General features: G+C 33.1%; 1 protein-coding gene across 1 annotated transcript in view; it reads left to right on the top strand.

Moving 5' to 3' along the window:
• Window positions 1-14,384, top strand: part of pan (transcription factor pangolin) — a 377,320-nt gene that overhangs the window by 55,170 nt on the left and 307,766 nt on the right. The window contains exon 3 of the mRNA XM_085953736.1: window positions 6,717-6,755. Coding sequence (XP_085809862.1) covers window positions 6,717-6,755 — 39 coding nt within the window. The remainder of the gene's footprint in view (window positions 1-6,716; window positions 6,756-14,384) is intronic.

Raw genomic sequence — 14,384 nt, forward strand, 5'->3', positions numbered from 1 at the left:
GTCAAAAATCTCTTTACTTGATAAGTCCAACAAATCTATCTGAAAGAATTCATAATTTGTATATTATGTTGATGCGTATATAAAAGAAATGAGATTTAGAATAATAAATTGTTGTGGTCATTTAATTGGGAAGCACAGAGTGTATCAAACAAATTTGCAATGCTAAGTTAACTTGTCTGTCACCTTAGATAATTTGTATTTATTAAATGAAATTGTCCGTAGAAATGTTCTTTTTACACGATTTTGCCTTGCCATAAAGAGCGGATTAGAGCTGAAGTGTATGTTTCATATGGATAGGCGAAGAAAATCTAACACTGCTCTTTAGCCAAAATTTAGATAGGTACTAAGATAATTTGTATTTATTAAATGAAATTGTCCGAAGAAATGTTCTTTTTACACGATTTTACCTAGCCGTAAAGAGCGGATTAGAGCTGAAGTTTATGTTTCATATGGATAGGCGAAACAATCTAACACTGCACTTTAGCCAAAATTTAGATAGGTACTAAGGGAATTGTTATGTGGAGGGAGGTAGGGAAAGGCAACCTGATGATTTTCATTGAAATATGTACGGATTATACAATAAATACTCGTTTTTGATTTATGAATGAGATTTCTTTAGAGGTTCACGACAATGTTTTATTTTAATTTTCACATTTTTGCCGTCCTCATGTTTTGCGTTGGACGACGATGAATGATGATTTGAGCGCAAGCAAGCGCTTGAAGGTTTCGGTCAACAATTTTTGAGACGTCACTTGACAATTTGACTCATGAAGTAAGAAAGTCCTGGTGTATAATGTATATTTCAAGGCGATTCAAATGGAACGATTTTATTTCGGTAGAGCCCGAGTAACGAATTTTCGTGTAATGTAAGTAGTGAAGATTGCTCCTTCACAGAGTGCGCCCATCCGCCTACCCGATGCGACGCGGCGTCTGTCGGACGAATGCGCCGCCCCCGGGCCGCCATTTTGCGAAACGCCCCCGCTCTTTCGCCCCGACCGCCACCCCTCCGCATCGCTCCTACCCTTACTCCCTGTCAGAAGGTGGAAGGATCTGGGAGGAACACAGCATCCCTCTCGCAATGCAGGGGTTGTCCATTTTTGGATTTTCCACTAGCAATTTTCCATTGTTAATATGTATAGGACTTTGGTATTATTTTGTTTTCCTTTTAATAATTACTACTATAAATTATATGGATTCAAAATTTTCCATTTCCACTTCTGATTTTCAAGACACCTACGTACTTACCTATGTATCATTTGTGTTTGTGTATCCCTTCTATAAGTTTTGTAACACTGAGTACCCCTCGTCAAAAAAAAATGCATATTATTCTAATTAATAAAATATAAATAAAATAAATACAAGTTATATTGTAAAATAACATTCAGTTATATTCAATGAGAAGGATGAAATTGTTTATGTTGAGAGAGATCGTCATAATTTGGTTCCCTGGTTTTTATTTTAATCTGAGATGCGGTTCCACATCCAAAAGCCTGTTCCTCTTTTCTGACTTAATTAATGTCTACAGGTGCCGAAAAAGCAACTTCACATAGACAATAATATGTATTTCAGGACTTTCTCTGTTAAAACTGGATACACATGTTGCATTTGCAACCAGAATGATGTTAAAGTACATTTATCATGTATATTTATTTTTCAAGAAACGTCTGAAGTTAAATCCAGCTCTTCCAACAATAATTGCTCTTCTTTCGCATGCGATAAACCTTCTAACACGGATGTTGTATTAATTGGTGTCGTATTAATGCTAGTTGCACCAGGCGCAGCCAAAGCCCGGTGCAGCGCGTACCCCACCAAACTCTTCCCGTATCCCAGGGGGTACGCGTACCACACTTTGGGAAACACTGACCCTAAGGAATACGAGTCTTGATTCTATTGAATAGCCTTAGAAAATCTCTTCACTGATGAATAAGAAAAGTATTTTGGCGCGTGAATTACCTCCATTGATAAATAAGTATCTGCGACATCTGTAGTGTTTAAATTTTAAATATTGTTAGTGGTTAAATAATATTGTTACTGCCGCCTGGCAATTTTCTTCTTCTTCCAAACTATTTTCTTCTTCTTCCAGACTATTTCTATTTCCACCACGGCCATAGTGTACCTAATTTGTAGTGATTTATTGAATATATTGAGAATGTGTTCACCCTTCCTATGTTCGTCCCATTCCATAAAGGATATTGAGTAAAATGCTTACAAACAATCGTAACATAATATAAAATCCGTACATACACATGATGCAGAGTTGATATAGATATGCCTATATGGAGTGGGTGGGACCTAAGGGTTGTGACCGATTCTAGAGAAATAATGGATCGATTCTTACAATAAGAAAAGATGACTTTCGATTCTCAAGAAATCTATGAGAATCTCTAGAATTCTAAAAATTGTTACCAGGAAAAAAATTGGTTCTGAATAGTTTTAAAAACTTGACTGGCAATAAACGGAATCTGTAAAATTGGGCGGCAAAAAAATTGGGACAGATGAGTTTTCCTAATCTATAAATTAATGATGTGATTGTTTTAAAGCCGACTTTAAATTTGAAAAAAGTTATACCTATCACCTTTCCCTCACTAAACCATTGAATCTTAAATAATATTATACTACCACAGAGAAAGTGCGCCTAAAATTAAACTGACATTATAATAACCAATATTTGTTTGCAACTCCTTATTTGAGGATACAGTGCCCCCATAAAATTCATTCCTCCCTTAACCAGTCCGACCCTCATCTCGGGCTCGGGATTATGCATGCGGCCCGATCCCCATAAATAAATATATACCCCGGGAACGCTTCCATTGACTGCGGGGGATGTGGGTGGCTAACCCTCCTCCCGACTTATGTACGCCACTGTGCGATTTTCATTACGGGACTGTGGCTTCAGGGCTCCTCGGACAATGGTTGGCGGGCTGTTGTGGTACATATTCGAACTTCACAATTAATTATTTTTTGTCATATACAGATGTTCCAAATGATTCGGCCTGGAATCTATTAAGTACGATGTATTTATTATACTATAATATGTACTTGCAATGTGTATCTAATCTAATGCCATTCCTTTTCACCACGTTTTTCTTAGCTCGTATTCTTGTTTGTCCGGTGGTTGTTTATCCGGTACAAATCTTGCAATCGATTTTTAACTAACTTCCCGACTAGCTAGACATTTGAAACTTTTAGAATATATCAGAACACGATGCCAATGCATTCTTTTTATACTTTTAGCCAGCTTTAAGTAGAATTGAATTCATTTTCAGTGAATTCTGTTTTGTATGAAAAGTTGTTTCGGAAGAAATCCGTAATCCAATCCACTATTATTGGTTGCTAAGGAGGTGGTCCGTACGTGCTTAACTATGGAAATCAAAATGACATTTCAGTATTCTATATTTTTTTGTTTGTCGCAAAATAGAAAAAAAAATGATTTGTTGACAATTGCTTTATTTGTCCTAAATTATTAATAGGTACATAGAATTGTCAAGTTTATATGAATCAACAGAAAATTTAAAAACGTGGTGTATAAAAAGTTCTTTTTATCTTGTAATTATTTTATGTAAGTATTATTTAAGTTTCAATTTTAAAAATTATATCTGAATTCGTTCTAATTTTTTTTAGTCCGTCCATTAATTTTTATTCATAGTGAATAAAGCTATTGTCAACTCTCTTCATGTGGAATGTCCTTTTTGTTAATATTGCATTTTTAAAGCTACCGTTCAAAATAATATTGTTCTGGTTTCTTTTGAAACTCAATCAAAACTACGTCCGTACGTAGATTAAATAATGCACCCGGCTTTATTGATACGATAAAAACAGGTGACAGTAGGTTGCATGGCGTCACAATAAACACAATTGCATTACCTAGTTCCAGTAAAACGTTGTTTTTGTGCATACATAATATTATATTATTTCAAATAGAGACAATAGTCGACGCGCTGGAACAGTAAAGGGGCTTACTGGGGAAGCTTCACTCTACACCCTGAGAGAATCCGAATATGACTGCATTTCAGAGTCAAAATCCTCAGCAATCTTATCAAAATCATTTATTTATTCAGACCATTATAATATGAATAATCTTTATTATTTCAGTAGAGTGCAATATGAATGTGTAAGCGTAAGCAATGATGCGTGATGGAACCCTTCGACAATTTTAAAATTTCTGGAATCCCCTACGTATTAAGGTCCAAAGGCGAAAATATCAAACATAGGTATACATACATAATAGGTACAAGTCTGTTTACTGGAAACCAGGCCGGAACAGCGCCAATTTTCATCGCCGATTTCGGCAAAATTCACGAATTCAAGAATGATTACTTAAACCTAACCTAATAAATAATCCAGCATATCGGCTATTTTCAAAATTTGTTTGCCGCTGGCTTCCACTAAACTAAACAGACAAGAATCACATAATATTATAAAATAGTAGGTCTAGTGATCTATCACCTCGTATAAACTGAAGAAAATCTCAAAAATCCGATGTACACATACTCACTTATAGTAGGTATATTAGCGCCGCATTCGAATAATTTATTATCTTCACTGAATCTATTCTAAAAACTTGTATTATTCGCGGCGTGTACTTCCTTGATTTTCTACAACTTTCATGTTGTAGTTTTTTCGCAAGCTTTTTAAAATTCTCGCGAAAGCTGGTTGGCAATCACTGATTTTAATATTATGTATTTATTATTGAAGACATACAGCAATAATTATTGAACCAACACCCAAATTTATCACCTTTTTACTTTCCAATAATATAATGTCGGTAATTTTTCAGTGCATATAATGTATGAATTTACTTAATCACAAACATGTAAACTTTAAAATTGTAAAGTTGTATAGCCTAAGTAATTATTTTTTATGTTAATCATTGATCGGCATTTACTCCATATAAAACCATTTTAAGAATTAGAGCTCCCTATTTACTTTGTGTTGTGTTTATTAAAATAATCTATGTGGTTTCACCACACACACATATATATATATATATATTATATGTAGGTACCTATTAATAATATTATGTCGCGTGAAAAGTTGGTGTGTATGTTATGAAAGCAAAGTTTGGCGCCAGCTGCGAGTTTCCTTTTAAGGAAACTAAATTTATTCTTACCGAATTGAAACTTTATTTTGGAGAAGTTTAAGCGGATTATTAATTACAGTTTGCATTCGAGAACTTTGATTTTGATTGCTTTATCAGATGTAAACACTATGATGATACGGTCATGGCCAAAATAATGTGTTCGTGATTTGGTTATAAATGTTTGCAAGTTTTGAACCGATGTCAATGTATACGCGATCCGACTTACGACGTCCGTTAGCTGGTATAAACATGCTGTCCCGCTTTGACATTTCTCTCGCTGAGCAGCCAATGAGAATTTAGTGCAGTGCCACGTGGTATCTTCTATCAATTTTTGCCAATCCGATGTAACATTAATTTAAAATCATCTGTGGTATTTTTATTTTAACGTTTTAATATATACAGCTGTGAGGCAAGTTTAGTCACAGCGCCGGAATCCATTTTGTTGTGCCATAAGGACGCGGAGTTTCGCTTGGTCACTTTTAGCACCGCGCCCCCAATATTTGGTGGAAATATGGCTTCCAAACTCAAAAGTCAAGACCTCAGATGATAGTTAGGAAATCGAGCCCCTGGGGCGTCACAATAACGTCATGTCGTCTGGTGCCACACGAGACGATAGTTAGGAAATCGGGCCCCTGGTCACACTACCGTGCCTTTAGATTCGCCATTCTAGTATAAAGTCTTCATTGTTCGCCAGATTTCCTAGAAACCCCTTATCCGTAATTGAAAACTTGTTAAAAGATAACTACTAAATGGAGCATGATACGGGTTCAGTAAAAAGTTCAGTAAAAAAAAAATGTAGATTAGTAATATGGCACCTAAATTTGCTTAGATTGCTGGTTTATTAGGTACGTTTATATTACATACTGCTACACACTACTAATTATTAATAGGTTGTTTGATTAATTCACTTTCTTCGTCGTTATCAGGTTTAACTTGTTTGTGAATGCCACCACTTCACTATCACAAATTAACAATGCTTCCAAATCTAGTTGCGAGTTTATTTTATAAGCGTCATCTTCTCTTAGAATCTAGGCTATATTCAAACGTTATATAAATAAACAAAAGGCTGTCCTCACTCCCCCATAGTAAAAACTCGCTAAACGTATCACAACTACATGATCACTAATTAATTACAAATGCTTTACAATCTAGTTTCATGTTAGATTTATAAAATATGTCATCGTCTTCATGTCTAGATTGAAATATGACATCGCTTTGTGTATCCTAAATTGTTATACATATTATTATACAGTTGCATTTTTTTATGATTTGGCAAGTGAAATTGAGTCCCTTTACCAATTTATGAAAGGGATTTATTAGTAATCTACAATATATTTATAACACCTACAGTTGTTTTGGTGGACGTAATAAATGTCTATATTTCTTACTAGAGCTAGAGGTTTATAGTATTGTAAAGGTTGATTATTTAAAAACTATCTAAGTACTTAAGTCGTTTTTTCCTACTCGCGAGTGGGACGGTTACGAGATGTATTTTATTTGATTTATTCCCTTTGTCATGGGACTGTTATGGATGAAAAAGCTATAATAATCTGTATCTATGTACTGTGTGAACATATTTATCTAACATATTGTTTTATCCTAATAAACTAATTAAATCTTGTATTTTTTGTTACAGAATGTGTTAGCAGCGTTCGCCTCATTTCGATATCTTCAGGTATGTAGAATACTTTTCATACATTGATAATTTAATTATTTTAGTCACAAGTAATACATCTTCCTCCGGGTGATTTTAGAATATTTGGTGCATATATTTTTTACGATTATGCTATTGTATAAAATAATTCTTTTATGGTTAGGTTAGTTAAATCAATTATCGTTGCCATACCCTACATCCGAGAACGTCACAGCATTACACCATACTTAATTAATTTATCATATTTTTTAAACACGCGGGAAATGAACTAAAATCCGTTTTCTCGTAAGTTACGCACGTTCTCCGATTTATCTAACTCGGCACGGAGTCTTTAACATCCTCGACCGCCCGCTGTCATTTCGATATCAACTCCAAATTCAGTCATTATGACCAAAAATATATGTAGCTGTGGAAGAAGTACACGCTGGTTCGAAACATTGGCCGATACAGTTTTATATAAGATCAAATCTAGTAGGTACAGGTAATTCTCATTACTTACAGGTAAATAATATGCAAATACGTATTATTAATTAATTAGGTAATGTTGGAAAACTACCTCTTTCAATGATTTAACACGAATATTAAAATCATACGAAGGTACAACACATCAACACCATCGTCACTATAATCAATTTCAATACAATTTTCAATTTATTTAATAACAAATTGTGGACATTACAAATTATAAGTTTAAGACGTTCACAACATGACATGAAACATTAATAAAAAGAAAAAAGTCATAAAAACGTTAAAAATGAAAATATAAAAAGAGAACATAGGTAATATAAACATAAAAAAAAACAATGAAAATACAAGTATACACATATAGAAGTACACTGAGTGTACTAAGGAGACCCTATTTTAAGAATTTATAAAATAGCGTCCACCTAAACTCACCCTCACGCAAGTGGAATATATCAACACCCGAAGGAATTTGGTTGAACATAGTTATCGCCCTTCCAATTGGCATTGGCAGTGGCAGGTTGGTTCTGTACATTGGGAGAATAAACAACTAAAGTGCTCTCTATTTCTATGATAGTTATCAGGGGCACTGTAGGTGTTGGATCTCCACTGCCATCTATCTTTCTTTACCCCCAGATAGAACTTGTTTAGAAAAGGCCAATTTCGAATTTCGAGAAATAAAATTTCCGAAATTTTGATAATTCTCATTTTTCGAGAAATTGTCACAATTTTTAAAAAACCTAATGGAATTTCTCAAGAAAATTCGATTTCCCGGTTAAAAGGTCTTTTACTCTGGACGGAATATCTTAAATTTTCCGATAAATATTTGTTGGGCTGGGAGACCTAAATTAAAGCTCTCGAGTCTCGACTATCAATTTTTCATTTGAATTTAAATTTCGAGGGAATTTCTTAAATTAATTTGTCGGTAAAAATATTTTGGCCGAAAGAATTCGAGAAAATAAGTAATTTCGTAACAGTGTCGCTTTCAAATTTTCCAGAAAACAAGTATTCTTGATTTCGAGAATTTTATTCTCGAATCTCAAGAGATAAAAAAGTCAAGATATCACTAACTCTACCCTCATAGATGCTGTCCATTTCTACACATTCCAACTACCGCAGTCTCGGTGTACCATGTTATCCCCTTCCGGTTTATTGAAAATCAACCTCATGTTTTGTTGGATGTTTCTATCTATGACAACACAATATGGCCTGGCCAACGTAACCGCCGTGTTGAGGGTCACTTGCGCCATATTCATAATGTCATAGCTGTACAATTAATTAGTTAACTCATGTATCGGTAGAAATTGTCTTGTGCATATTTTTTTTTAATTTATTTCTAGCATTTCCCGCTATGAGTACTGTTACAGTAGGTACATACTATGTGAAGCCAATATGCGTTTACTAAAAAAAACATTATTTACTCGGCTCATTATTATCAAATCTTACGCGATTTACCCGAATTATTTCTTTTTGCTAACAGGCTGTAATCATCATCATATTATCAATTGTTTTAATATTTAGAGTTTTGATTTTTAAATTATTATAATATGTATTGGGACCGATATACATATCCACCATTTATAGAGATATTTATACACAATACCTATATTATTTAACGACATTGGTTTTGTATTTTATTACGTTCATATTGTGAACACCGTGTGCATTTAGTAATTTTTGTGTCATCAAAATATTATTAATTTATTTCATGTATTTTTTACCATTATTTTGTTTACTGCAGTCGCGTCATACTGATGAACTTACAAAATGCATTAATCGGGCATAAAAATGCTTTTTAGATGGCAGATTTTGAACCCCCAGCTGCGCTCGTTATTCACTTTGCATTGAATGTAAAACTTCAAAATATCCACTTAAATTTTGTCTAAGTAATTACTTAGTAACTCGTCACGATTCTTATAAAATAAATCAGAAATAAATAAACTCAGGTTATCATCCTGACACAAGGTTAATTTACCTATTTTAATTAATCCTGTTTTTCATGGAGTTAAGTTATAATACACTATTATGGGTCACTAAATATGTACCTACCTACGTCAACAGTGTTAATTAATACGATCGAGGCAACCTAATTCATAATATTGTGTAAAACTTATTTCTTTCTTACGGTCAATATAAATATGAAAAATTAGCAAGTTACATAATAGTATGTATTTAGGTGATATTGTTTAGCAGCACATGCTTATCTATTAGACAACTTCTTAAAAAAATATTGAGTCAAGTTAATATAAGTATAAGTGTATGTGTTCAAATGAAATTCAGGTTAAGATTTATTCAAGGTGGAAAGATGTATTTTTATTGAGGAATGTTATTATTCATCAATCATCAGTCTTGAATAAAATATAATGATAAGTATGGTTAAAAATACGTTGTAGAATGTAGATCTATATTACAGTGAAAATGATATAATCTAATAAATTTATTATTATTACAAGTAAAAGTATTTTTTTTACTCATATTGTGTAATCCGGAAAACTTTTCCCAGCACGTGTCTTTCTTCTCGCCACAAAGAGTATTTTTTAATCAATGATTATGTCAATTTAGTAAGTTTTTTATGCATTTTGTGTCGGAAAAAACGTGAATTTTACCCATTTACAAATGTTGTACCCGTTATGGCTTGAATCAGACACGTAATTTGAACGCATGGTCAAAAGAAGTGTCGACACTTTGAATTTCCGTAGCCGAACCTAGTTTGGCAATAAAGTAATAAAATTATTGAAAAAAGTAATCGACGTAAATAATTAATTATCACACTGCCAAATTTATTACAGTAGACAAATATTTAAAACAAAAACATTATTCTGTAATAACGGTATCGATATTTTTGTAAAAATTTACAAACTATGATTTAAAATCCATCCGATATTTTGACCGTGGTTACATTTAAAGATTTTAAAGTAAATTACCATTTTCTCATAAGCGAAGTATGCCTCATAGACTATAAGGTTAAAATAGATTTGTTACACAGTTGCTAGTCAATCATCTAATACATTTCGGTCGTGCTCTGGATTAACATTCATTAAAAAAAAACATGCATTTTTAGCCAGACGTGTGATCGAATCCGCGACCCCCGTCTTCAGAAACGGGCGATCTATGATTTGGTACCACCTATTTTGGCTATTTTATATTATTGGTAATAAGTAATAACTAACTACTTTTTAGCATGCTAAGACAGTGTTGTTGTGTTATGTTAGACTGCTGGGTATTAAAGTGTTAAGGGATTAATTTTCTTCAGGCTGAGGCTTTTTTCACACGGCGATTTGACACGGCAGAATCGATTTATCAAAAGAATCATTTTCTTTGTGTATTAGGTAGGTTCCTCTGAGTTAACTGTTACTTACAACATATAGATAGATTGTATACAATAGGTAACTACCTATGTTATGTATGATTGTGCCATATATCTTTATTCTATCTACAGTTACATAATATATTATTATTAATGTTCCTATTGTTAATATTATGGTGTGGAACTTTACACGTCGTCATCGTGTGTTTTTAAATGTTTATATACGCAAAATATACTTTTACTATCTAATACTTAATATCTCTCGAGTCTCGATAATTAAAATGATAATGTTTGTTTAAAACGATGTTCTATCGAAGTTAACAGTTCAGTCACTCAATTGAATAATTACATACCTAGTAGGAACTTGTATTGAGGAGTAAATTTGATTTGACGGTGAATTACATACGTAAGAAGGGAGTACCTACCCTTAACATTAACTAGGTTAAGATCGTAAAGCTAATTTTGCAGAATTTCTCACTTTACGCTATCTGTTTTCACACTAGCCAATTCCGTAATTATTAATTTAATGAAATAATGAAATGAACTATTCATTTTGTTATTGTAAAATGTAAATATTAAATAATATTCTTCTTTCAGCAAGCTTTTTATTTTTAATTAAACAATAAAAATGGCCTTACCTAAAGTTCAAATGCTATTCATTGAAAAGTATTTGACTATTTTCCCCGCAGTCAGCGGCCAGTTCTTCATGAAAGTATGTCCATCTAACTTACCCATAATTCACATCAATTGATTTGGCCGACAGACTTAGTTGGGTTTATTGCGGTGCCTACTAACGTGTCTGCAATCGAATTACGACTTACCACTAATCGTATCGATTATTTCCATCTGTCGCAGGCCGACATAATCACTGCATGGAATCATTGCAGGTGTGATCTTACTCAGTAATAGGGTACTCACCTGTAACTTATGGGGTGACCACCTGTCAAGTTTATATAAATAATATCTTTTAAATATTATTATTTAGTGTAGTTGTTTTATTTAATGTTCACGGAAATGCTAAAATGTAGTAAACAAAGGGTCATTTGTTAAGTAACTACATCAACCGATAGAGCCGATTTATTACTTCCAGAAGTTTTACTGCGAAAATTGTTATATTATGTATCACGATTATCAACGATTTTTATTAAATTTATTAGTTGACATTGTTTCAATGCCAAAACCAATCAAGATAATCTGCGCACTTAAAAAAAGTCCATATGCGTTGAGGCACGTACCTATTGTTTAATTAATAAGATGCGCTTTCCATTGTTACTTGCTTCTTGCTACCGATGCGGGTAGTTCATGGGTACATGATTATGACCACGGTTTTTAACTGAGCTGATTATCAAACATGCAATTTTTACCTTTATTTATTAGATGTTGGTAGCTTCGTATATTATACATATTGATTTTAATATAAAAATACCAGATGGCAGTGCCACCTGTGAACATTCTTGTATATGCGTTCAATAATACTATTTAGCTAACAATAATACTATTTTTATATCATAATCAAAGCAAAACCACCTACCTATCGGGTAAAAAAATTCATAGCTAAAGAACGCACCGACTTGAATACCAATATAAATTGGTAGGTGTTTATTTCGATGAAGCCTGTGTATTTACGTAAGTTTCATTGGTATTGGCTAAGAAGCGTGTGGGTGTTCTATTTATGCGATCGCTTGTCGCGTTGTCGCGCGACATGTTGCCAGTGTGGGCCCGGCATTAGAGAGAAACAGGCTATGCGTTACAGACAGAGTGACACAGATATATCAATTTATAATATATTTAGGGTGCTTGATAATATATATTACATGGTATCGTGTTGCTACATCTTCTCGATCGTTCGCTCTTGGCTGAGGATCGTGACGACTTCAAAATGTAGTGAATGTTGTTCTAAGTTTCTTTACTTAGTCACTCCGACGTTCTTCTTCTGATTCGCCTTTCCTGAAGTCTGCCCAAAATATCTGGTGCTCAACAGCAAAAATGTTTGAAAAAAATGCAGAAACATTTTTTTGTAATTCTGCAAAAATCGTGTTTACGTTTTATGCAGTGTACCAATCTCGAGTCTGACGTGTCACCCGACTCGTGAGACATTGTTACTGTAGGCACAATCGCTGTTACGATCCTTGTGTTGTCGTTCACAATTTATTTTTTGTTGTCTTTCTGAGAATTTTGTATTACATTCTGCTTCACCATTGAAATGTTTCATGTTATTTTCGTCATTCGTATTTTTGCTGTCGTCCGCTGTTAGGCCTCCCCTTTTGCCTTCCTTAATTTCGCTCAGTTCTAGGCCACCTTATTTACCAACACCGTAAAAATGTAATAATATCACAGGGAGTAATTAATGATTGTGTGTAATTATAAACGAACTGGTATTTCTATAATACAGAAATGTTACGAAATAGCTCGCCAAGAAATTTAAGCAAATTCTGAGAGTCAATATGAATGGAGGGTTCCATGCAGTGTTACCATCTTTTTCTTTGCTGATTATAGTACAAAGGCGTAAAAAATATAGTATTTCTAAAAAATATATAGTATCTATAGGAACATTTTTCGTCTTGAATCCTTTAAAATTATAGTATTTTGGTATATTTGGCGTAAAATTATAGTATTTAACATTTTTCGCAAAATTAAAATTATAGTATTGTACTATAATTATAGTACGGTTGGCATCACTGGTTCCATGACAAAACAGAACAGAGGAAAAATAAAATATTCATTTTTGTGGAATCTATTTATTAATTAAATACGTATACCTTATGCCGGGTCCACACCGAAAACAAGTCGCGCGACAACTCGTTAAATTTTACGATAAGCATGATAATTATCGTAAAATTTCTTAAGCAATTATGATAATTATCGTAAAATTTAACGAGTTGTCGCGCGACTTGTTGCCGGTGTGGACCAGGCATTAAGTTTACAAACGACATATATATCTACTCATAAATATTTAATTTTTTTTTTTTCATTTTTTAAGTGAAATCATCAACTGTTCTAAGGTATATGTATATACATTTTTTTACAAAACTGTTAATTTGAAAATAATGCATTTTTTTTAATATTTTTTTTTATAAGGTACTAATATTTACTTTATAATGTAATCACTGCATGTTGGCCATTCGGCATAAAAACCTCAATTTATCTGTTTGATTTTGATAATCGTGCACAACTATTGCCACTTTTTCTTTATAACTCCAAAGTATGAGCATTGGCTAATAATAATCGCTGGCAAGCTATTGAAAAAAAATGTATTATTTTCAAAATAACGGTTTTGTAAAAAAAACGTAAAACTAGTTTTGATTGTGAAACAGTGATTTCACTTAAAAATTGAAAATATTAAATATTTATATTACACAAAAATGAATGTTTTGTTTTCCCCTGGCTGTTCTGTTTTGTCACTGTTCTGTTTTGCCACCGTTCTGTTTTCTCATGTTCTGTTTTGTCACTGTTCTGTTTTGTCATGTTCTGTTTTGTCAAGTTCTGTTTTATCCGGTTACCACTCTGTACAGAGTCAAAAACCTGACTAATAATAGTACTTATGTAAATGTGCACTACACTAGTATGCGAATGTTGGAGTGGCATTCCTTGATAGATAATAAACAACAATATAACAACAGGTAGGTATCTGCTTATTATGATACGAATGTCTTATGAATAGTGAATTATCATCTCAAGCAACTTATTGTGGGATATATTTTTAAACTGTACCTGCATATCTATAAATATATATTATCACTGTTTTTGGCTCTACAACCTTTAGCGCTTGGCATGCCTTAACCTCTCAGGATATGTGTACTTCACCCACCTGAAGTTTTTTTAATTTGCTCAAAAATCCGGTGTGGATTTTTGCCGCCTCACGAAGAGATTTCGTTACATTT

The sequence above is a fragment of the Rhyacophila brunnea genome, unplaced genomic scaffold, assembly GCF_057557595.1.
Source record: "Rhyacophila brunnea isolate RB1 unplaced genomic scaffold, BYU_Rbru_1.0 scaffold_4, whole genome shotgun sequence".
Classification (NCBI taxonomy): Eukaryota; Metazoa; Arthropoda; class Insecta; order Trichoptera; family Rhyacophilidae; genus Rhyacophila; species Rhyacophila brunnea.